Source organism: Malaclemys terrapin, chromosome 10 (genome assembly GCF_027887155.1).
Source record: "Malaclemys terrapin pileata isolate rMalTer1 chromosome 10, rMalTer1.hap1, whole genome shotgun sequence".
In the NCBI taxonomy this organism is placed as follows: domain Eukaryota; kingdom Metazoa; phylum Chordata; order Testudines; family Emydidae; genus Malaclemys; species Malaclemys terrapin.
The window spans coordinates 67542344-67567691 of record NC_071514.1 but is presented as its reverse complement, the minus strand read 5'-3'; the positions used below and the strand labels follow the sequence as shown (position 1 = coordinate 67567691).

At 42.8% G+C, this 25348-nt stretch overlaps 1 protein-coding gene across 3 annotated transcripts in view; it reads left to right on the top strand.

Moving 5' to 3' along the window:
- The window catches only part of SNX29 (sorting nexin 29), a 490357-nt gene that overhangs the window by 242463 nt on the left and 222546 nt on the right, over nt 1-25348 (top strand). For all 3 annotated transcript variants that reach the window (XM_054042042.1, XM_054042043.1, XM_054042041.1), the window contains 2 exons: nt 19815-19870; nt 21590-21671. In XM_054042042.1, the coding sequence (XP_053898017.1) occupies nt 19815-19870; nt 21590-21671 (138 nt within the window). The remainder of the gene's footprint in view (nt 1-19814; nt 19871-21589; nt 21672-25348) is intronic.

The window sequence follows — 25348 nt, the reverse complement described above, 5'->3', positions numbered from 1 at the left end:
TACCAAGGAACAGGTTCCAGGCAATGAGAGAAATCATAACTTTCATTGTCAACAATCCTTATGTACTGGCCAGGACTTGCCTTCTTGGCCACTTGCCTTCGTGTACATATGTGACTGCTTTTGCTCGACTCCACCTTCACTGCCTCCAGATGTGACTCCAGACAGTTTACTCACCAAAATATCACCCCATGGACCTTATGGACAATCCCTGCCTGGGTACTGTCATCCCTTGAGTGGGTGCTGACATCCCATGTCATGTTTGCCTAGGGGTTCCCTCCTTTCCAGACAAGATGATCATCACCTACACATCCTTTGTAGGCTGGGAAGCACACATGGACAATCACGTGACACAGGGAATGTGGTCTCCTCGAGAACCCAGGGTGTACATCAATATCCTGGAACTCTGAACTGTAAGGAAAGTATGCCGATCCTTTCTTCCATTCATCCATTCCCATCTTGTTCTCATCATGAGAGAAAACACCACCGCTATTTTCTACATCAACAAACAGGAGCATGAGATCTACTGCTTTATGCGCAGAAGCAGTCAATCTTTGGAATTGGTGCATTACTTACTATAAGAACAGCCATAATGGGTTAGACCAAAGGTCATCTAGCCTAGTTTTGTTTTTTTCTGAACCTTTTCCAATTCCAATACATATATTTTGAGATGGGGCGACCACATCTGCACACAGTATTCAAGATGTGGGCATACCATGGATTTATATAGAGGCAATATCATATTTTTTTTATCTTATTATCTATCCCTTTCTTAATGATTCCCAACATTTTGACTATTACTGCACATTGAGTGGATGTTTTCAGAGAATTATCCACAATGACTCCAAGATCTCTTTCTTGAGTGATAACAGCTAATTTAGACCCCATCCTTTTATATGTATAGTTGGGATTATGTTTTCCAATGTGCATTACGATGTGCATTACTTTGTGTTTATCAACATTAGCTTTCGTGGGTTAAAAAACCTCACTCAGCTTATGCCCAAATAAATCTGTTAGTCTTTAAGATGCCACCGGACTCCTTGTTGTTTTTGCGGATATTGACTAACACGGCTATCTCGTGATACTTTATCAACATTGAATTTCATCTGCCATTTTGTTGCCCAGTCACCCGGTTTTGTGAGACCAGATACTCTTGTCCGCAGCCTATCTTCCCGAGACACAGAACGTGCTCACAGCTTCACTCAGCAGACATTTTGTGATTGACCACAAGTGGGAACTTCACAATTCGATAGTACACATTTTCACCTGGTGGGGGATTCCAACAAGAGATCTCTTCACTTCACATATAAACAACAAATGCATCCCCTACTGCTCCAGGGAAGGTCTCAGCCACCAGTCTCAGGACAACGTGCGCCTACTCTCCTGATCAGACCAAATCAACTATGCCTTCCCTCCTTTACTGCTCCTGCCCTTGGGTACTCCACAAGATCCAACAAGACAGAACGAAGGTAATTCTGATTGCCCCCTGGTGGCCCAGACAGTTCTGGTTTCCCAATCTCCTTCACATGTCAACCTGTCCACCAATTCCTGTCCCCACCTTCCCCAATCTGCTGACACAGTGCAACAGTGAGCTAAGATATCCCAGTCCACAGGCACTCCACCTCAGAGCATGGTATTTGGATGGGCATCTGCCTTAAAACGGACCTGTTCTTCAGCCATGCCATCCTCTCCAGCAGCAGGAAGGAATCCCGTAGGCACTGTTACCAGGCCAAGTGGAAACACTTTGCCTCCTGGGCCCAACAAAAGAGAATTCCACCAGACTCAGCGGGGATCCTCTTCCTCTTGGACTGCATTCTGTCCCTGAATGTCTCACCTTCAACTCTCTGAAAGTCCACCTGGCGACAGTTAGCTCATTCCACCTTCCTGTGGAAGATCACTCTTTCTTTACATATTTGCTAACTGCTAGGTTTTGGGCCTCCTCAGAACCATCCCACCTGTCCAACCCATCAGACCTCAATGGGACCTGAACCTAGTTCTAGCCATAGTAATGAAACCACCCTTTGCACTGTTGCCATCATGCTCAATGACCCTCCTTTCCATGAAAGTCACCTTCTGTGTTGCTATCACTTCCGCAAGAAGGATTGGTGAACTTAAAGCTATGCTGACAGACTCACCTTTTACAATTTTCCACAAAGTTAGACTCCCTGCACCTGCATCCCAAGTTCTTATCAAAGATAATCTCTCAGTTTCACATCAATCAATCCATTCACTTACCTGTTTTCTTCCCAAAGCCACACATGTACCAAGGAATGCTGACTCAATTCCTTAGACTGCCAATGAGCTTTAGCCTTATACCGATGGAGAATGAAACCTATCAGGAAGTCACCTAGACTGTTTGTAGCAGAAAGACTCAGGGGACAGGCCATCTCCACCCAAAGAATCTCAAATGGATTTTGGGTTGCATCAAACTGTGCTACCAATTATCAGATCTGCCTCCCCATACCGGGGTGTGGGCTCACTCCACAACAGCTTCTACCCCGGCCTCTCTCCAGGATGTGCCACTCCAGGACACATGTAGGGCGGCCATGTGAAGTTCTGTGAACACCTTTGCAATGCACGGTGCCTTAGTGCAGGACTTGGCAACCGACGACTCCTTTGGCGCTGCAGTTTTCCATACAACCATTTTGTCCTCATCCTCGCACCCTCTTCTGACTTAGGTACTGCTTGTTAATCATCCTCAGTGGAATATAATAGGGACCATCACTCAAAGAAGAAGAGGAGGTTACTTACCTGTAACGGGAGGTTCTTTGAGCTGTGTGATTCCTGTTTATATTCGGCGGACACTACTTTCAAATTCTCTGACTCTGGGAGCATGGTACGAATGTATAACCTTCAGTGGATTATAGATAGGGTTCACACATCTCAAAGAACCTTCAGTTACAGATAAGCAACCTCCTCTTTTTTTGTTTTTGTAATTAAATGATATAGAAAATATTTTGAATTGAAGTCTAGGCAACTCATTCTAACCCAAGATAGTCTTCTGTGGAGAGAACAAATTTACATTAGTGTTGCAGAAAACAGCCTGTGAAACCTGTGTATGCTGGATCGCTTACACACTGGAGGACAGACAGGCAGACCTTTAGACTTTCTAGGCATCCGAGCACATCTCAGTTAGACTCCAAGTATCATGAATTGTGTAGCTCCTACCTTTCAGATCTGCACATTGTATTGGTGAAATCTGTGGTGAATAAATAACTGAGTGGGATTTGTTTCCTTCAAAACAATTTTAGAGAAAGATATTGGGGAGGATCATTTTGTCAGCATAAGTGCTGCTGAGGTGGGATGTCTGCAAGAGCTTTGAGGATGCTGTACATTTGTTGTTTTCTGTTTTTGAGCTGCTGCCAACACTGTTTTGAGACACTTGCCTATGTTGCTTCTGAGAGCCATGGGTGGGTGGCAGTTCCTGCTGCTTTTATGTTTTCCCTCAGCTATTGCTTTCCTTTGGACTTTCATGTTTGGAAGAGAAGGTTGATCTGAGGTTTGTGCTGGCTGAAGAGGGGAGTGAGAGAGAGTGTTTTTGAAGTATTGTTGGGATTTATTGGTGGGGTTATGTAGTCTGTTGAGCTAACATTTGATTCTTCCTGTTGAGTCCTATAATGTGTTGCAGTCATCCCTCCCCCTCTGGGGCGGAGGGAGGCCACACCACCTCACTATATCACCAGGATCACGGCCTAGTGTAAAGGGAATTAGCAGAGTAGGCGTTCTCGTCCCACCTTTGTAACAGGGTGGAACCCCAAACAGTCAATAGGACCTAGGCCCTCAGGCAGGGCTGGGCTAATGAATAGCCTGTCCACTCTAACCCTTAGGCAGGGCTGAACTAATGAGCAGTCTATGAGCTCTAATCCTTAGGCAGGGGAGAGCTAACAAGCAGTCTTTGGTGGGAAGGCTGCCACCCAGGGGAACGCGCGTGATTTGGCACTAGGGTGGTCGTGTTGACAATGATCATGTGGTGCAGTTCCTGGCTTCAGACTGCTGGCCTATCCCAGGTAATGTAGGCCTCGGTCCAGGATCTTCCCTTTGATGAGAATGGTCGCTTTACTGAGCAGACTGATGCGAGGCTGCACGGACTGAAGGACACTCAGGCTACCCTTCGCTCACTGGCTCTGCATATGTCTCAGTCGATGAGGAAGCAGTTCTGGCTGCCGCCAAGGCCTTGGCATCTTCGACAGGGGCCCACAAGGAGAAGGGATAGAGACGCGAGTTTTAGTAGTCGCCGCCCTTCGTCTTCCTGCTCCCCTGCACAACCAGGGCCAGAAGCGCTCATTTTCAGGGTGTGCTCAAGAGCAACGCTCCGGTGAATTTCCCAGATCTGCCTTGTTCTTTCCTCAACTGTCTTCATTCCCACCATTTGGCCTAGTCGCGGGTCACCTCGAACTGTTGGATGCTAGAGATTTAACTCGGGGCTGCACCTTGTAATTCTTGGTTGTCCCCTCCACCCCACTTCCCTGTCTCTCTTCATGGAACCTTCTCACGAGCAACTCCTCGTTCAAGAGGTCAAGAACCTCATATAGCTGGGGACTGTGGAGGAGGTCCCTCAGGACATGAGAGGATAAGGGTTTTGCTCCCATTATTTCCTAATCCCGAAAGCAAAAGGCAACTGAAGACCCATTCTGGAGCTCTGGTGCCTCAAGAAGTGTCTCAAAAAGTTGACGTTCTGCATAGTTTCCCTGGCTTCCATCATCCCCTCCCTGGATCCAGGAGACCGGTACGCTGCCCTCGATCTGAAGGATGCTTATTTCCATAACTTCCATCTTTCAAGATCACAGACAATTCCTCCGTTTTATGGTGGGCAGGTGCCATTTCCAGTTCACGGCACTGCCCTTTGGTCTCTCGTCTGCCCCAAGGGTGTTCACAAAATGTATGGTGCCAGTGGCCGCTTACCTGAGGCGTCCAGGGGTTCAGGTCTACCCGTATCTCGACGATTGGCTCATCAAGGACAGATCTTGGAAACAGGTGCAGGGGAGCCTCTATCTGATTCATTCCACCTGCCACCACCTGCCTGTTGATAAACGAAAAGAAATCGACTTTAAGGCTACTGCAACAAATAGAGTTCGTTGGGTCGGTTCTTGACTCCACACGAGCCAGAGCCTTCCTTCCGGCGGCGCGTTTCCAGGACCCAATCTCCCATGTGGAAAACTACCTGCTCACCACTGCCCACACCTGCCTCCGGTTGTTAGGCTATGTGGCTGCACGTACATACGTGGTCTGGCACGCCCGGCTCCCTCTCTGGCCACTGCAAGCATGGTTGGCGTCGGTCTACAACCCCAACAGACACTATCTAGACTGGGTAGTCAGGGTGCTGGTTCACATCCGATTGTGCCTGGATTGGTGGTTGAGCCCCAAATCGGACTTGGAGGGACCTGGTTTCAGATGCCTCGCACCTGGGCAGGGGAGCCCATCTAAGTGAGCTCAGCACACAAGGCTGCTGATCATGGGATGATCTGTCCCTCCATGTAAACGTCAGAGAGCTCAAAGCGGTTTGCCTGGCCTGGCAGGTTTCCTGCCCCACCTCAAGGGCAAGGTGGTGCAGGTTCTGACACTCAATACCACTGCGATGTGTTACATCAAAAGGTAGGGTGCATCCAGGTTATCGGCCCTTTGCCAAGAAGCTCTCCACCTTTGGGACTTCTGTGTGCAGCACACCTTCCCATCTGGTAGCCACACATCTGCCCGGGGTCAGGAACGCTTTGGCAGATCACCTCAGCAGGACCTTCTCATCACGCCAGGAGTGGTTGCTCCATCCGGTGGTGGTCAGTGTGATTCCCTGGAGGTGGGGGACTCCGCAGGTGGACTTGTTCATGTCTCTCATCAGAACAGGAAATGCCACGTGTTCTGCTCGTTCCGGGGATTGGACAGGGGCTCCCTGTCAAATGCCTTTCTGCTCCTGTGCTCAGGGGCTCTGATGTACGCCTTCCCACTGGTGCCACTAATCCACAAGGTCCTTATGAAGATCAAACAGGCCAAGGCAAAGGTGATGCTGATAGCCCCTGCGTGGCCGCGGCAGCACCGATGGACCTTTCGGTAGCTGCCCCACTTCAGCTGTCTCCTTGGCCGGATCTGCTGTCCCAGAAACATGGCAGTCTTCTGCATCCAAATCTGTCGGTGCTGCACTTCACAGCATGACTTCTGCCAGGCTAAATGTGGAAGAACGGGAATGCTCGGCCCATGCCCAACAGGTCTTGTTGGGTAGCAGAAAGCCCTCCACCAGAGTGACCTACCTGGCCAAGTGGACCTCAGACTGGGGGTATTCAAGCTTAGCAGGCCTCGCTGCAGGCGATCCTGGACTATCTTCTGCACCTCAAGCTCCAACGGTTGGCCATGTCATCAATCAAAATTCACTTTGCCATTATTTCGGCCTTCCAACCTCCGCTCTAAGGCAGATCAGTCTTCATTCACGACATGATGGTCCGGTTTTTGAAAGGTCTGGAGCGCCTCTACCCGCACTTGAGGGATCCTGTCCCTCCTTGGGACCTGAACCTCATGCGTCGCTCCTCATAGGTCCTCCCTTCCAGCCTTTGGCTTACTGCTCCCTTCTCTTCCTCTCCTGGAACGTTTCTTTCCTGGTCTCAATAATGTCTGCCCGTAGGGTCTCTGAGATCAGGGCACTTACTTCAGAACCATCCTGTATGGTGTTCTACAAGTACAAAGGCCAACTGCAGCTGCACCCAGTGTTCTTGCCCAGCTTCATACCGGCAAAGACGTATACTTACCGGTCTTCTTTCCGAAACCTCATAAATCGGAAAAGGAGCACAGATTGCACACCCTGGACGTCAGGAGTGCACTTGCCTTGTACATTGACAAGACTAAGCCGTTTCGCAAAGTCAATGCAGTTATTCGTTGCGGTGGTGGATAGGATGAAAAGTCACTCGGTGTCTGCTCAGAGGATTTTATTGTGGATTATGGCCTGCATCCATTAATTTAAATTGCTGAAGTGAATTCCATCTCTTAACAGGGTTTAAGTTGATTAGTTTACTAAAGTTGTTCTGTTAGACAATCATCTGTTTTGAATAATAATAAAAATTGACAGGCAAATTTTAAGAGACTGAGAGATATTCAGATCAGCTGGAAATAATGTAGCATGGAAGACAAGTTAGCACATTTAAAAATAGTTTTACTCATGAGGGAAGCAACTCACATTGCATTCTCAGTACTAATGAAATGAGATTGTTATTCATTTGTGTGTATATGGCTTCTTAATGACCAAAACTTCTTCAGCAATTTTGGTAGTTTAAATAAGGCAAACTCATGTGCCAAGTTTCTTCTGATAAAGAGCTCTTACTGGATCTCAGTGACTCAGCTAGTTTACCATGCTGAATTACACAGTCAGGGGGGTTGTTCTCAAATGATGAAAGGAACCGTATGTTAGGGTTACCATATCTCATAAATAAAAAAAGAGGACCCTCCACGGGCCATGGCCCCGCCCATTTCCCCACCCCTAGCCCCGTCCCAACTCCGCCCCTTCCCCCACCCTAACTCCGCCCCCTCCTCCCTCCCACTCCCAGCCAGGGGGAAAGGGCTGCCCCAGTGCTACCAGCATCACGGTTTCCCGGGCAGCCCCCAGACCCTGCGCCCCCAGCCGGCGCTTCCCCAGCGCAGCTGGTGCCCGGGAGGGGAAGCGCCCAGCCGGGGGCGCAGGGTCTGGAGGCTGCCCAGCAAACCGTGAAGCCGGTAGCGCTCAGGCTTTGGGCAGCCCCCATGCCTCCGGACCCTGTGCCCCCAGCCGGGCACTTCCCCTCCGGGGCTCCGGCGGCTCTGCGTAACTTACACTGTATAAGTTACACAGAGCCGAAGAGGAGCAGAGCCCCCGCAGCTGGAGGCTCTGCTCCTCTTAGGCTCTGTTTAAGAGCCGAGCTGCCCCAGCGCTACCGGCTTTGGGCAGCCCCCGTGCCTCCGGACCCTGCGCCGCCGGAGCCCGGGAGGGGAAGTGCCCGGCTGGGGGCGCAGGGTCCGGAGGCAAGGGGGCTGCCCGAAGCCAGTAGCTCTCGGGCAGCCCGGTTCTTAAACAGAGCCTCCAGCGGCTGGGGCTCTGTGTAACTGACACTGTGTCAGTTACACAGAGCCCCGGGGGCTGGAGGCTTTTCTCCTCTTTGGCTCTTTGTAACTGACACTGGGTCAGTTACACACAGCCCCGGGGGCTGGAGGCTCCAGCCGCCCCCGTTCTGTTTAAGAGCTGGGCTGCCCAAGCGCTACCGGCTTCGGGCAGCCCCGTGCCTCCAGACCCTGCGCCCCCAGCTGGGCACTTCCCCTCCCGGGCTCCGGCGGCGCAGGGTCCGGAGGCACGGGGCTGCCCGAAGCCGGTAGCGCTCGGGCAGCCCGGCTCTTAAATAGAGACGCGGGGACTGGAGCCTCCAGCGGCCGGGGCTGTGTGTAACTGACACAGTGTCAGTTACACAGAGCCCCAGCCGCTGGAGGCTCTGTTTAAGAGCCGGGCTGCCCGAGCGCTACCGGCTTCGGGCAGCCCCGTGCCTGGAGACCCTGCGCCGCCGGAGCCCGGGAGGGGAAGTGCCCGGCTGGGGGCGCAGGGTCTGGAGGCACGGGGCTGCCCGAAGCCGGTAGCGCTCGGGCAGCCCGGCTCTTAAACAGAGCCTCCAGTGGCTGGGGCTCTGTGTAACTGACACTGTGTCAGTTACACACAGCCCCGGCGGCTGGAGGCTCCAGTCCCCGCGGCTCTATTTAAGAGCCAGGCTGCCGGAGCGCTACCGGCTTCGGGCAGCCCCGTGCCTCCAGACCCTGCGCCCCCAGCCGGGCACTTCCCCTCCCGGGCTCCAGCGGCGCAGGGTCTCCAGGCACGGGGCTGCCCGAAGCCGGTAGCGTTCAGGCAGCCGGGCTCTTAAACAGAGCCGCCATTTTCCCGGACATGTTCTGCTTTTTGGCAATTCCCCCCGGACGGGGGTTTGACTGCCGAAAAGCCGGACATGTCCGGGAAAAAGAGGACGTATGGTAACCCTACCGTATGTACTTGTTGGAAGTATTGCTTCTGGCACATTGAGAAGGACATACTGACAATATACTGTGCCAAAAAAGCAACAGTCTGTAACTTTGTTAAATATGTGAAAGCATATAGAACAGGTTATCCTTGGAAAACCTAATTGTTATGTTGCTTATTGGGTCTCTGAAGCAATCCCTTTCTGGGTTGTGGACTACATCTAGAGGGAGGATTCCATTCTTAATTCTCTCTTCCCTGTCCTGCTGCTCATTCACATCCAAGAACTGGACCATCCCCCAAGATGTTCTCACCTGCGAAAATGGACACGCTCCCCTTTCCACTCTTTATATGCTAACTGTCTGGGCCTTGCAATTACTTTCAGGGTTTTGAAGGTAAATCTTCTCCTTTCATTCTCTATATACATGAGCTGTTGTTTAGCAGAGCTTTTCCATCTGCCTGTGAAGGGATTTCTCCAGTTAGATTGTAATCCTGGTTTATGCATCTGTGATCAGGACAAGCCTGATTGACATGTGATTGACATGTGCAATCAACTGATTTCCACCCAAATGGCAGAGTTGCCACAAATTTCTGATCACATTCATGCAGTCACCAAAGTATGGTCTGCACCCATGCTTTTATTTATTTCTCCCTCCCCCGGATTATTACCACAGTCCAGGACATCTGCATCCTTTTGGACTTCCAAACTGTAAACCTCTGACTCAGCAAACAGAGGGGGTTTTGATTGACCTGTCTGTTCCCTTGCAAGTCTGATAGCAAATGTATAAGTCTCAAGAGATGATTAATGTTAATTGGAACCTTTCATCTCTATCTCTTCAGCTTGACTACTACCGAGTTTGGAACTGACACAAAGTTGTTAAATTGCTAATGTTGTTAGTGGGCAGGTATTTACATAAAATTCACTCTCACAGTTGTCCCTAACTGCCATGATTGATAGAGATCTCAGCAAAGGAGATATTGAATGAATAGGCAGAAGAGACCCTTGCCACTAGAGATGATTACTTCAGGTCTGGATTGATGGAAGGTTTGTGTAGATGTTTCTAGTGTGTATCTGTCCAGAGAATTTTGCCTCCAAGGCTGTCAGTCCAGCACCTTCCTGTCACTAAAATGATAAAAGAAGATAATACATTTTAAAATCCAAACTAGAAAAATAGGAAAAATGTTTTGCATTTTACAAAACCCCAAATAGGAGAAAGGAATGTCATTTACTGTATGTTTGTACAGCACCTGCCATAATGGGGTCCTATTTTGGTTGGCCTCTAGGTGCTACCGCAATATAAATGTTAAATAAGAAACACCTACTTTGTCTTTCTGGCAGGTTTTAAAATGTTAGTATAGTGTGTAAGTGTTCTAGATTTCCACTGTGGCATTTTATGAAATAAATACAAATGATTTCAACTGTGAAGCATCTTTAAAACATCAATGATACATACCATCTCTAGCTTAAAGAATGAATTTAAAGATGTATTTTTCCAGTCGCCCAGTTATTCTGACATCAGGTGTTTTAAAAAAAAAATCTAGCTTTGGTGGGACTCTGAATAATATTTGTTTTTAAGTTGCACATCAGTATGGCATCTAAAATATTCATGGTTTTATAAAAAATATTTTAAATGTGACATATTGAAAATATCCTGTTTACCTTAAATGCTGTTTGGAACAACTAGATATTAAAAAGCTTTGTCTCCAGCCACACATGTAAATACTGAAAATATTACCTATTTTTAAAATTGGGATAGACTGTTTTTCTCCCTGTAGATCCAAAGCAAATCACAAGACTTCCAATTGTGGGGAAAACTGTGCCCCCCTTTTTTTAGTAGAAACACAAAAAGCTTGTTTGCATAGAAGTTTTGAAAGTGTTTTATTTTTAATATTTTCTGATTTTTTTTCTGTCATCAGCATACTACATTTAATATTCAGACTCTGTTGGGCAATTTATGCTGTTCTTAATTTTTATTTTTATTTTAAATACATCCTAAATAGATACTGAATGTTGCCTTTGAAAGCGTAGAATGAAATGGTTATATAAACAGTACTCATAAACTATTTGGCATCAGAGCTGATATGCAGCCAATGAAGTGCAGCCACCCCAGGAATGGAAGGCTGCTTCCATTCTGGTAGGACACCAGGCAACAGCTTCCAGCTAATGTTACTCAATTTTTTTTCAGGTGATTTTGTATAAACTTTTAGCAAATGTTGTTACTGACTTTGTATGTAGTATATAGGTCACTGGATTGTCACATGACATTGCAGAACACCACTGTAGGTTTCAAAGTACATAATATTTTAAAGTTGGTCACTTTTCACAAAACTGAATGATTCAAGTGATTATATCAAGGCAAATAAACCTCTTTGAAAATGAAATCAAGATTAATTGACCCAGTGCTAGTACAAATCTAATGATGATGATCTACTATGTTGTTCGGGTGTGGGAAAAATCTCCCAGCATATGCGCTATATTAATTTAGCACCAGATTCTCCCACTCTTGATCATGTAGAACATTGTGCCATTCCCAGAACAGGGTAATACTCAGTGTGAGTGTGAGTAATAGATTCTGGCCCTCAGTGAGTAGTGTTTAAGTTTTGCATGAAACTTTAATCTAGAGAAACCAGTTTCTGTACACACTGTGCCCAGCAGCCCATTTATTATAGAAGTTAAATTGGGCAAAGTATTCATTCATTAAATTCCAGGTATCCTATACTTTATTCATGAAGGGGGACCTGATTATCTGGTGCCCTGCTCCTTGCAAAGTTACTTTCACTGGTATAGAGTTCAAAACTCTACTGTTCTGATTTGGTGGAATTTACAGTCACATTGTGCTGTGTAAATAACAGCACAATGGATTTGTCTAGACTAGAGTTTGTGGTTTTGTAGTAATTCAAGTTAATTGAATGGTCAGTTATGTCAAGTTAATTAGCACAATTGTAAATGCTAGTGTAGACATAGGTAATTTGTTTCAGAGATCAGGGTGTCCTGGAGCAAATATTTGTTTGCTGTTAGTTTATAGCATTTACTGTTGTTAGTTAACTTGAATTAAAACAGGACTAAAAGCTTGGTCTAGACAAACCAAAGATGAAGGGCAACAGAAAATCAGGTTCATGATGAACACTATGCATTTTTTCATTATCGTTCTTTGGATCAGTAAATTTCATTTCATACAGTGAATATTTTGATTCTTTTCCCAATGTCTAATAATTGTGTATAATTGGAAATTTGTTCTTACTGCAATGAGAGTGAGGAGTGGTGGACCAAGTAAGGCGTGATGAGCAGAGCCTTATGTCTGTATGTCTGTAAACTGTAAGATAAGCAAATCTGTTTGAGAGTAGATATGACACTTTTTTCAGTTAATGTAGATGACATTATTTTATGGCAATAGCAGTAAATATATGAAATTATATGACTGCATTGAAGACTATTATATATGCTATCACACTGACAACTCATGACACTACCCCCTCAAATTGACATCATTTGCAGTATACCCAAAATGTAAATGAATAAGTCACAATAGGGTGCATCATTTATTTATGTATTCATTTTGTGAGTAAGTGATAAAACCAAGTCATGGTGAAGAACCTTGTGAAAGAATACTGCTCTAATAAGTATTTTTTTACTCCTTGTCTGCAGATTAACAGTGAAAACTGAACCTCATCAACTGCAGTAGATAGAATTATAGAAAAGGAGGGCTGGAAGGGACCTCAAGAAGTCATCAAGTTTAGCACCCTGCTCTGAAGCAGGACCAAGTAACCCTACCATTCCTGACAGGTGTTTGTCCAACATGTTCTTAAAAACCTCCAGTGATGGGAATTCCACAACTTCCCTTGGACTCCTATTCCAGAGCTAAACTACCCTTATAGTTAGAAAGTTTTTCATAATATCTAACCTAAATCTCCCTTGCTGCAGATTAAGCCCATTACTTCTTGTCCTACCTTCAGTGGAAATGAAGAACAGTTGATCCCCATCTTCTTTATAACAGCCCTTAACATATTTGAAGACTGTTATTAGGTTCCCCCTCAGTCTTCATTTCTCAAGACTAAACCCCCCTCAGTCTTAGTTTCTCAAGACTAAACATTCAGTTTTTTTTTTTTAACCTTTCCTCATAGGTCATGTTTTCTAAACCTTTTGTCATTTTGGTTGCTCTCCTCTGGACTCTCTCCAATTTATCCACATCTTTCTTAGTGTGACACCCAAAACTGGACACAGTACTCCAGCTGAGACCTCACCAGTTCTAAGCAGAGTGGGACCATTAGCGCCTGTGTCTTACATAGGACATTCCCGGTACAACGCCCCAGAATGAAACTAGCATTTTTTGGAACTGCCTCACATTGTTGACTCATATTCAATTTGTGATCCACTATAGCCCTCAGATTCTTTTTTTACAGTACTACCACCTAGCCAGTTTCCCCCAATTTTGAAGATGTTCATTTGATTTTTCCTTCCCAATTGTAGTACTTTTCACTTTATTGAATTTCATCTTGTTGATTTCAGACCAATTCTCTAATTTGTCAAGATTGTTTTGCAGTCTAATCCTGCCCTCCAAAATGATTGCAACCCCTCCCAGCTTGGTGTCATCTGCAGATTTTATAAGCATACTCTTTTCTCCATTATCCAAGTAATTAATGAAAATATTGAATAGTACCAGGCCTGGGACTGACCCCTGCAGGGTCCCACTAGATATACCCTCTCAGTTTGAGAGCGAACTGTTGATAACTACTCTTGGTGTATGATCTTTCTGCCATTTGGGCACCCACCTGATAGTAACTTCATCATTGTCATGTGGGAGTCTTATCGAAAGCCTTACTAAAATCAAGATATATCACATGTACAGCTTCCCCCCATCCACTGGGACAGTAACCCTGTCAAAGAAGGAAATTAGGTTGGTTTGGCATGATTTCTTTTTTAACTAATCCATGATGGCTATTCCTTATAACCCTGTTATTCTCTAGGTGCTTACAAATTGTTTAATAATTTGTTCCAGTAGCTTTTCAGGTATCAAAGTTAGGCTGATGGATCTGTAATTCCCTGGATCCCCTTTGTTCCCTTTTTTAAAGATAGGTACAGTACTATGTTTGCCCTTCTCCCAGGCCTCTGGGACTTCACCTGTCCTCCTTGAGTTCTCAAAGGTAATTGCTAATGGTTTGAGATTGCTTCAGTTAGTTCCTTAAATACCTTAGGGTGAATTTCATCAGGCCCTGCTGACTTGATTACATCTAACTTATCTAAATACTCTTTAACCTGTTCTTTCCCTATTTCGGCTTGTGTTCTTTCCCCCTTGTTGTTATATTGTGTTGAGTATCTGGCCACCATTAGCCTTTTTAGTGATGACTGAAGCTAAATGGGCATTAAACACCTCAGGTAGATGTAATCATAGCACTTGTAATCATAAAAATATAGTGTGCATGCTCAGTTAGCGATAAATGGACCATACCTCCAGGCTGACAGTGTTGATTATTTTATCCTATTTTACATCTAAAGGAAAACATTCTCAGACGCTGTTATGCTCTGAAGATTTATCTCAAACAGAGACACCTATTTAAACATTTTGCAGGTCAAAGAGAAGACTCCACTTTGGTTTTTGATAATTTTGCCTATTTCCAAATTTTTTTTATCCCCATCTTCTTAATCAATGGCTGTTTATGAAGTCTGAAGATAGACACAGTTTATGTTCATTTTAGAAATCTGGTGGACTAGGAGTTTATGTTTTTGGTCAATATTATAACATTAGTTCAGTAAACAAAAATAATTCCTGACAGAGTCATGTTCTCTGGTTGCTGATGCACAGTGTTTGTAGTAGATGCAAACCAGCTTTCTCTCTAGCAGCTGATCCTGCTCCTGCCATGGGTATCATTCTTTTCTGTACAGAAAAGGAGCAGGATCATCTGCTAGAGGAAAAGTTGGTTTGCATTTTTTATATATAAATAAAATAAAGCTGGGATTGAATCTCTATCCTACTCTTGAAGCAGCTTATATTTGTGATAATTAGCAGCTGGACCTGCTGCTTAACCATAAGGTCATCTTAGCTTTGGGACAAATCCTGTTAGTTTTATTTAATAGTATTGAATGGTTGGCTTATTTGTCCCTTGCAAATTCTTATAGTTAGCATCATATGAGAGATGCTATTTTGATTTTAAAATTCAGTTGAATAAAAGATTATTTTTCATTGAGAAAAATAAAAGAGCTACTAGAAATTTGTCATAGATAGAAATCCAGGCTTTGGTGGACCAAAGGATGAGGGGTGAGTTCTGAAGCTAAAGCTTAGATTTAACCATGGAAATTTTAATTCCTTAAATACAAGGAGGGGGGAAGTGGAAGTGCTATCTAGGCTGACAAGGAAGCCTGATCTTAGAGCCACCAACAGTATTACAGCTGAAATATAGCAAAGGATATTCAGTTATCAGGTTATTTAATCAACAGAGCATTTCTTAAGTTTAATTCTGAATAGTAGAATTAGCAGCATGATTACAGGGGATGAAAGCACGGACTCAGGTGATAGATTGGCTTTCATAACCTATGGGGGATTCCACTGATTTCATAACTGCTAGGAATTAAGTTTCTGTAGTTGCTCAGGGTCACCAGATCATGGAGATTAAATGTCAGTTTTTGCTGTATGATTTGGTGTATTTAAATTTTTATAATATGTTGTATATGAGCCAAACAGCCTTCTTACCATTTGTATCCTTTTCTGCTTCTTCACCTGCAACTGTCTCTAGAATCCTTTTCTTTTTACACTACCTGTCTCCTTTCCTGCAGCTTTTCTTCCACATCTCTTTTCTCTTTTGCCTTAAATTTTCTCCCTCTCGTTTCCCCCCTGTGCTCACTCAGCACTATCTGCATAGAATCTGCCATCAAGCCTGGGGTTCTGTTTCATTTGCTGACATCTATTGGTATATACCACTTTGCATTATTGATTCAAATAATTATACTCAGAGATGTTTAAATTTTAAAAATTTAAAAATTTGCATTTTAAAAATAACTGTGAACACACTGTTATTCAATGGACGTGTGATAGCAATAACCTGCACCAAGAACCGCTTCGATAGAAACAGGTTTCAAATTTTTTTGGCTCTTTGTTTTGTTTTGTTTTCCCCCAGCTGTTGACATTACATGAAAGTTCTGAGCATAGACATGTAATAACTGTGCTGTTTGTTGTAAAGCTTACCTTTGTGTGAAATATCTGATTTGTCATATGAGAGACTGGGGATACCCTAAGGTTCTAAATGTTCGTGGATAATCCTCTTTAGTCAAACACAGACAAACTCAGAACAATTTATAAAACATACACATGGAGAAAAGACATGAAGTGATTGTGATGGGTTTGGGCCCTTTAGGGTGTCACCTGTTGTGCTGGGATGCCACTGAGTCAGCCTGTTCTGCCAGCCTGGGTCCCCTTCCAGCCAAGCACACAGGCAGGGCCACACCCAGCTGCACAGAGAGACAGAGATCTGCTCTGGAAAGATTCAGCCTTAGGGGCTTGCCCCAACACTCTGGTGCCCACTCCCTTTATGGAGTACAAAACCAAAGGTTTTATGAAATTCGCCCTCTCCCTCAATGTGGACATTGAGGGAGATAAGCACAACTTCTCTCCCTCCTCCCCCCTCCCCCCCAGTTAGAAATTACATAAACTGGGTTATATTATAAACAAGAAATATTGTTTATTAACTACGAAAGGTGAATTTTAAGTGAATATAAGAGATATCAGAACAAAGCAGATTACTGACCAAATAAAGCAAAACACGCAAGCTAAACTCAATATACTTAAGAAACAGGTTAAAAAATGTAAATTCTCACCCTAAATGTTATTTTAGGCAGGTTGCAAAATTTCTGTGGTTCAGAGTTCCAGTTATATTCCTTTTCAGACTGGACCCCTCCCGCCCCGCCTTCCCTTCAGGTGGCTTTAGCAGTCTTTCTTCTTGGGCAGACAGGCCATAGAGAGGAGGAGTTCCCTTTGCCTTTCTCCCCACCCTTAAATAGGATTCACATAAGGCGAGAATCCTGTTTCTCAAACCTTGCAGTGGAAAGTTACAAGAAGTCCCAGGTAATGTTTAGTATCAGGTGACAAGACCACCTGACTCTGTAGTATCACAGCGTCCATGAGTCAGTGGCAGTATGGAGTGTCTGCAGGAAGGCCAAGCTTTTCACAGCTCATTGTCCTCGCTGATGAGCCATCAGCCCTGTCTGACTTTTCCATTGTTGTACCTGAAGTGTTAGCATTGGGTGTCATCCAAAGTAGCATAGTTGAAATACTGATACATAGTCAATATTCCTAACTTCAGATACAGAAATGATACAAATTAGATAATGGCATTCAGTAAATGATAACCTTTCCAATGATATTTTACAAGACCCATCATGCATAAAGTACATCTCAGTTATGTCATATTCATATCATAAGCATATTTTCATAAAGAATATGGAGTGAAACCACGATGCCATGAAGTAATTTGTATCTTTCCATTGTCCTTTTGCATAGCTGATCCAGGGGTGCTGGAACAATTTGTATAGTGGGGGTGCTGAGAGCCATAGAACCAAACTGTAAACCCTGGATATGCTGGAAACCACTTCAAGCCAAGAGGTACGGCAGCATCACTAGTTCCAGCATCTATGAGCTCGTCCTTAGAATGGAGATTCCCATCTCCTCACATATCATCCCCAGTTGCTCAGGTTTGGCAAAAAGTGAGGTGGCCTCTGGCAATCAAGACCTCACTCCCCTATTCTTCATATAAACGTGCAGCCTTCTGGTTCAGGAAGAGGCAGAGATATTCTCCCATCCCACTTGCCTCTGGATTGCCTTGTGTAGGAAGGAACTGCCTCTGGGGCTGCCCAGGAATTGGAGAGTGTTTCAAATCCTGCCAGTGTGTCTGCTCAGAGGAACTAATGGCTGCTTGCCTTGAGGGAGCTTGTCCCATCTTCCTGCCCCTGGATAGTTTGATCCAATTTAGAGAGCACATCTATCAGCCATTAAGGCTGATTTAAGTCAGGGAATCACAGTTCTCACTGGGATCAGGGTGTAGCTAGTCACCACAGTTTGGGACAGGAAGGAATTTTTCCATGCTTAGCCAGGTTAAGATGCAAGGTAATGTTGTTTTGGTGTTGAAAAGTAGAGTTTGGTGCTGGAGTTTTAACTATACTGCAGGCATTGTCTTTAAACCCCAGTATCCAAGAAGGATAACTGAATCTGCCATATCAAATACCCAAGGCGGCAGGAAATTCACAGACCCAGAAATACCCACTAGTGACCAGGTATAGCTAATTACTTGATTACATTTCTGGTTTGATATTAAAAATATTTAAGATACTAAATAGCCAAGCATAGTCAGTTTATTAGTCAAAAATAAAGCAGTACAACATGAAAAAGAGACATACATACCACCCTTTTGGGGAAGCAATCTCTCAGAGTTCACCTTCTATACAAGGTCTGCTCCCACAATATGCACTGAAGTATTTATACTGAAGTCGTTTCCAAGCTAAAAGCACTCTATTTATCATCCAAGATTCAACCCACGAGTCTGCACCTGTTTCTGTACCATCCAGTACCTTCCTTATCTTTTATTGTGCATACCACATTCCAGCTGTCAGTGCGCCATGGAAGCACCTCCTGAGAGTACCAGGACATATGTCTGATTTCCGACATGTATCTGATTGTGCCAAGAGTTGAATCAACTGTTGCAAAATGGTAGGGGGGCATATACGTTAGCTTGAGTGAATAGGAGTAAAGAGCATTCAGGGAAAAAAATAATACAATTCATAGTTGTACAACTTAGCATGACTACTCAGCATTTATATCTGATATGTGTACAATATTAATATTATGTGTGTAATACATATTAATATATTATGCCATACCCCTAACAAATATATACATTGGCTAACACTAGTCTTCTCCTAATATTACCTGGATTCAATTTTGTGTGTACAGGTCTGCTTTTAACAGTCACTTTTTTATTTTTAAATTAGCCAAATAATTTTTCTTGTCTCATGCCTCTTCTGTATCTGTTAATAGAAGAAAATAATCATTAAAGGCAGGCCAACTGGTATCTGTTATCGTGGTAAAGGCTGAAGGCTAATTGGAAGCCTGGCAAAGAGCGAAGCGGGAAGGTTACAATAATATTGCATGCCTACTTTGTTTTGTTATGTGTAGTACTAGCCTTTTCTAGAGATCTAAAAGAAAAACTCCAGAGAGGGAATTTGTGCAGAGTCCATTAGACTTTTTTTGAAGGATAAATCCAGAACCCAGGAAACAACTTGAGTAACAGGACTGTGTGCTGTTAAGTTTCTCACCAGCTGCAAAAGAGAATCCTCCCCCAAAGCTAGGGAGTAGAAGCAGAGCTTGTTTGGCGCTGGTGCATTGGGGAGGAATAGCCACATAATGGCTGATAGGATAGGATGCCACAATGTCAGATTTACCAAACCAGCTCCACTCACGCACACAACTTTCCCTGTGTGCATATTGGAGTGCTATGTGAGTCCCTGTCTGGTCTGGCATATAGCAGGTACAGACACACTGTGTTAGGGTGACCAGATGTCCCGATTTTATAGGGACAGTCTGGATATTCAGGGCTTTGTCTTATATAGACACCTATTACCCCTCAACCCCTGTCCTGATTTTTCATGCTTACTGTCTGGTCACCCTACACTGTGTTGAGGTCCCAGCATCCTGCTTCCTTCCTTCTGCAGCAGAACCACACCAGTTACACTGGGTAATGGCCTTTGCACCAGAATATAGGGGTGAGGGGCACCATTTATATATTTAATTCTAATTAATTATTTTTCTCAGAAATGCATGTTTTTATATGACTTGGAATTAGTAATGGTTTTGGTAAAGTTAATAATCATGATTTTTTTTGATGATGTCAGGTCCCTGGGGATTTGAGTCAGACATCTGAAGACCAGAGTTTGTCAGATTTTGAAATGTAAGTTTGCAGTAAATGCTGATGTGAAATTTTGTATCTTTATACTGTCTGTGTGGGAGTGGGGAACAAATGATCAAATCTAATACATTGCTTTCCCTACATAATTTCCAATAAGTGAATCATCGGATAGGGTATTCTGTTATTGGAAATAATGCAGCCAACTTTCAGAATCTTTGTCCTGTTTAGTTTTTTTGTTTTTTGTTTTTAACTCTTGGGAGAGAAGGAATTCAGTTTTATGCTGCATCTGAATATCCGTTGGGAGCTTGTTTTGGTTTTCAGTTGGTTCTTTTAGTCCGCTAATGGTTCAGCAGCAGTTGTGACCAACTAAATCCCCGTGGAAATGCCAGGCAGGGTTAATGACATAACTAAAAAGTGATTTCTTTCTTTTGCTTTTGTTTTGCAGTGCTCTTCTGTAATTATTCATTCCCCACTGCAGAAGATGAACATTAGTGTACCACAGTTTTTTAAAAAAAGAAAATTGTAAAAAAGTACTGAACAAATACAGTTGCACTAAAAATCCCATATTTCGGCCTGAATTATTTTAATGTGTGATTTTTCTGGAGTTTAACCTTTGTTAGCCTAAAATCCATATATCTAGCTGATCCTTTTTGAGAAAAGGCGAGTGAAGGAAAATTGATTTTATGTATCTTAAAGAATTTGGAATTAAAATGATAGTGTTATTTAATTGCTCCTAATGCTTCATGATTGAAATTTTACTGTTTTCTGAAAATGCAAAACCATTTAAAAATATTTTTTATCTCCACATATTATTTTCAAAATAATACTGATGTGATAAAAGATCTCCAACTAATCAAACTTAAATATAAGAAAGTAAGAAGGGCCATAGTGTGTCAGACTAATGGTCCATCTAGTCCAGTATCCTGTCTTCCAACAGTGGCCAATGCCAGATGTTTCAGAGGAAGTGAACAGAACAGGGAAATTATCAAATGGTCCATCCCCTGTTGTTCAGTCCCAGCATGTGGCAGTCAGAGACTTAAGGGTTGCGTGCCTAACCATCTTGGCTAATAGCCATTGATGGACCTATCCTCCATGAACTTATCTAGTTCTTTTTTTAACCCAGTTATACTTTTAGCCTTTACAACATCCCCTAGCAGTGAATTACACAGGTTGACTGTGCACTGTGTGAAGAAATACTTCCTTTTGTTTGTTTTAAACCTGCTGCCTATTAATTTCATTGGGTGTTATGTGAAGGGGTAAATAACACTTCCTTATTCACGTTCTTCACATCATTCACGATTTTACAGACTTCTGTCATATCCCCTCTCAGTTGTCTTTTCGTAGCTGAATGGTCCCAGTCTTTTTAATCTTTCATCATATGGAAGCTGTTCCATACCCCAATCATTTTTGTTGCCCTTCTGTGTACCTTTTCTAATTCTAATATATGTATATTTTTGAGATGGGATGACCAGAACTGTACACAGTATTCGACATGGGGGCATACCATGGATTTATGTAGTGACATTAAGATATTTACTGTCTTATTATCTATCCTAATGGTTCCTAACTTACTGTTACTTTTAGGTATAATAAGTACACAATATTCAGGCAAAATGGTGATGTTTTAAGTGTTCAGAAAGTTTTGGTTCAGTTGCTCACTGTGGACATTTTGCAAGCATTGGAGGTAGACACTTCTATGTAGCTTTATTTTTATATGTAAAGATGATTCCCTATTTTAAACTTGTCTCTTCTTTTGCTCAGATCAAATCGTGCCCTTATTAATGTTTGGATTCCCTCAGTCTTTCTACGAGGAAAAGCTGCTAATGCATTCCATGTTTACCAGGTATGTAATGTGACTTTAAGAAATCATATTTGCAAGGGGTTTCCATAAGTGAAATAACTGACAAACTTCTAAAATATTCTCAGTACCTGAAGGTGAATCACAAACTAAGGGACCCGTCTTTGAACACTTATGCACAAGGGATAAGACCTTTACTTGTGTGAGAAGCTCACTGGAACTATTTAGGTGAGCAGAGTTACTCGTGTGTGTATTTTCAAGGTAGGACCCTAGTAACGTAGTAAAATGGTGGTACAGTGACTAGGCAAACGAGACAACCATTCAGTGTTCAACAGCAACTCTTTCTCACACACATACACAAATATGCAAATTTAACTATTGGAAGTATTAGTAGCCAGAAAACCTAGGCTATTTCCTACCTTTATAAATTGTACCAGAGGTTCTTTACTTTTACCTTTACAGACACCAGTGGGGAATAGAAATGACTTCTGTGTAGTGGCTTATTGCAAAAACTTTATTTCTGGCACTGTAGAAGCCTTTATACTTAACTGTCTGTATTGGTTCTGAAATCAAACCCTCATGTGAGATGTCTAGCTCAGGCACGAAAATGTGTTAGCAATAGAGTCAAGTTACTAGCCTCAGGCAGAAAAGTATTAGCAACTAAGCCATATTTGCATATGTTCAAATATTTGTTTAAATTCTGCAGTTAGGTTCTATCTACTCTGGTCTTTTTTCCCCTTTAGTTTAAAACTTGTTTGAGATTTTCAATTAAAAGAGTCCAAGCTTTCTCTGAAGAGTAGAGAGAAAGCATAAGTTCACCTGAATTAAAACAAAAAGATGCCATACCACATGGAAATTTCTGAATTAAAATGAGATATGTTTGCCATCTATGTAAATTTAGTTCAAGTGGTGTTCACAGTTGCTGTGTCTTGTTGTGGATTCTTCTAATTTTAGTGGAACAGCACAGGTATTACTATTATGGTGATGTTTTGCTTTGTTTAAATCTATTTATAAAAGTGGAATTCTTGTCTTGTATTACTCCTTCCCCCACTCTTTCCTTAAGGAGGAAAGCATCTTAAGACACCTGAACCTGAAGAATTTAGTGTTGTCACTCTTATTTTCTATTCGGAGCATGTATATACTCTTAGGAAAAGAGTTCCAGATGAGCTCAAGTCCATTGTCAAAAGTAACATAGGTACTTAGGAGTCTGTCTCATTGAAAGTCAATGGGATTTAAGCATCTAAGTGCATGAGTCATTTCTCAAGATAAGGCTTAGGTACCTAAGTCATTTAAGCACTTATGAAAACTGGGCTCTTGGTCTGTGATCTTTCCAGTATTGTATTCAAACATTTATTTCCTGTGAACAGTTAGTTATCCTATAATATCTGGAGGTTTTATATACCTCTCTCTATCCAATATCTCTAAAACCCAGTGTTACACTTCACCTTTTTACTGCTTGGTTTCAAGGAGAGTGCATGCTGACTCGTTACAGCTATTTAATGAAATGGGTCTTTAGTAATTGAACCTCAGGAAGTTTTTTAGGGGCGGCACATATAGAACAGTGGAAAGAACTGTACAACAGCAGATGTTTCTCACAGTAAATACTGTTAGCAGGAGAGACTTTTTTTTTTGGCAGAGAAAACCCAGTGAAAGATATTATATTTCTTGTTCCTCTAGGAAGAGCAGTTAAATATTTGAGAATGTGAATATGTACATATTCTCTGCATAGAGTGATTTAAGCTGGACAGTCAGCAATCAAAGAGCAGATTTATTTACATGTACAGCTTTAGTGCCTGACAAGTACTATTCTGTAGAGCTTTAAGCTCTTCCATAGAATCTCTTTAAAAAAAAAAAGCGAGACAGTTCATCTATCAAAAGGCAGAATGCGATCTACCTTAACAGATTCTTGACATGTTTTTCTTTTCTGAAGCCACTTAGCAATTTTCTGTCTCTGGAAGCTAAAGACTAAATGAGACAGACTCAGAAAAGATGTGATTATCTGTGAGATGAGTTCTGCAGTGTTCCTGACCATATAAAGACTCTTGAATGCCCTACCCAGTGGTCTGATTTTTTTCAGCTGAGCATCATTGAGCATGAGTACTAACATTGCATTCTGATTGATGATAAGCAGGTACTCACTTAGTACCAAATTGCTTTTAAAAAGTTAAGCACATTTCCCGCTCTTTTAGCTTTGGCGTTATGATTACTGATGTCAAGAAATGTCATATAACAATTAGCATTTCTGTATAGCATTATTTTTGCATCTCTCTAACAGTGTTTATGATCTCTTCATGAAGACATTACTTTGAACTTTATTCTCTTCTCTGTCCCACTGAGTATAATTAATTTCAGCATTTGAACTAGCTAGTTTTTCTTATTTTATAGTTATTCAGTAAAGCCCCAGAAATCTTTGTATCTTCCCTCTTTATATCTGACAGCATCAGGTTTGTTGCCTTTAGTGAATAGGTTTCCACACAGCAGAGAAGATCTTTTCCATTGCCAGAAATCTTGCCATTCAGTAGTTAAGATCTTGGAGAAGAGAAAACAGCAGACTCAAGTAAATCATTTTTAGAAGATTACTGCAGCTGAATATATACATATTTTCTATAGTGTGATTCAGTAGAAATACTACTGTAACTGTTAAGACATTTTCTCTTGTCTTTCTGAATGGCAGGTCCATAGCCTGTGTTTTGCATTTTACTAGCTGCCTCCTCCTCATCTGGCTTAATAAGAAAGAAAGTTACTGTGACATAGCAGGGTGCAATCCAGACCAGTGGGAGTCTGTGTCCCCCCTGCCCGGTAACCTGGGGGGCCTAGCAATGCTTTACTCTTATAGTGCTCAACCTGGACTGCTCACAAACAACTTTCCAGCATGCAGGTTACTCCCAGGTGTGTGTGCGTGTAACTGAAGCCTGCAAGTCATACCCTGGTTCTCATCAGCCTTGGTTATACTGCAGGGCGACCCCAACACACTCCCAATCCCAGACTCCCCCCCAGAGATGTATGTCTTGTATTGTCCATCCCTTTCCTGGACAGTTCAAATATATTAAGTCCATTATTCCTTCAAGGGAATAATATAAACAACTTGTCACCTTAAATGGAGTTACCCAGACACTTCAATTTAAACACACTGGACTGGATAAAACAATCAAACACGTTTATTTACTACAATGAGAGAGATTTTAAATGGGAATAAGCATAGGCAATACAGTCAGAAATAGTTAAAAGAAAAATAAAGATAAACGGCTTTCTAATGCTAAACTCGACAGGCTAAACTTAATTCAAGGTAAAGCTCTTACCCACATGCTCCCAATATTACCGACCAAACTCTCAGGTCAGGACCCTTCTCCCAGAGTCCAGTAGATGTTTCTTTTGTCTTCCCAGGTGCAAAGAGTGAGATGGACAGGGAGAGAAAGAGAGGGTTCCCTTGGGATGTTGCCCCTCCTTTTTATAGTTTCAGTCCCTCTCTATTTCTATCTGAGAACTAGGAGACAAAGTGTTTGTGTGGAAGGATGTTCCCTGCTGGGTTTTTCACCCGTGTGAACTTCCTTTGTTTTCTCCCTTCCTGCTTGATGACTCTGTTTATGGAAAATTATGAGAAGCATACACTCCTTTGTTCAAAACAGGTCTGTTTGACCAGTTTGATGCTACATGAGTCTGAACATGTATTTTTAACATTAGAATCATAGATTTACAGGGGTAATTAGAATCACAGGGTTAGA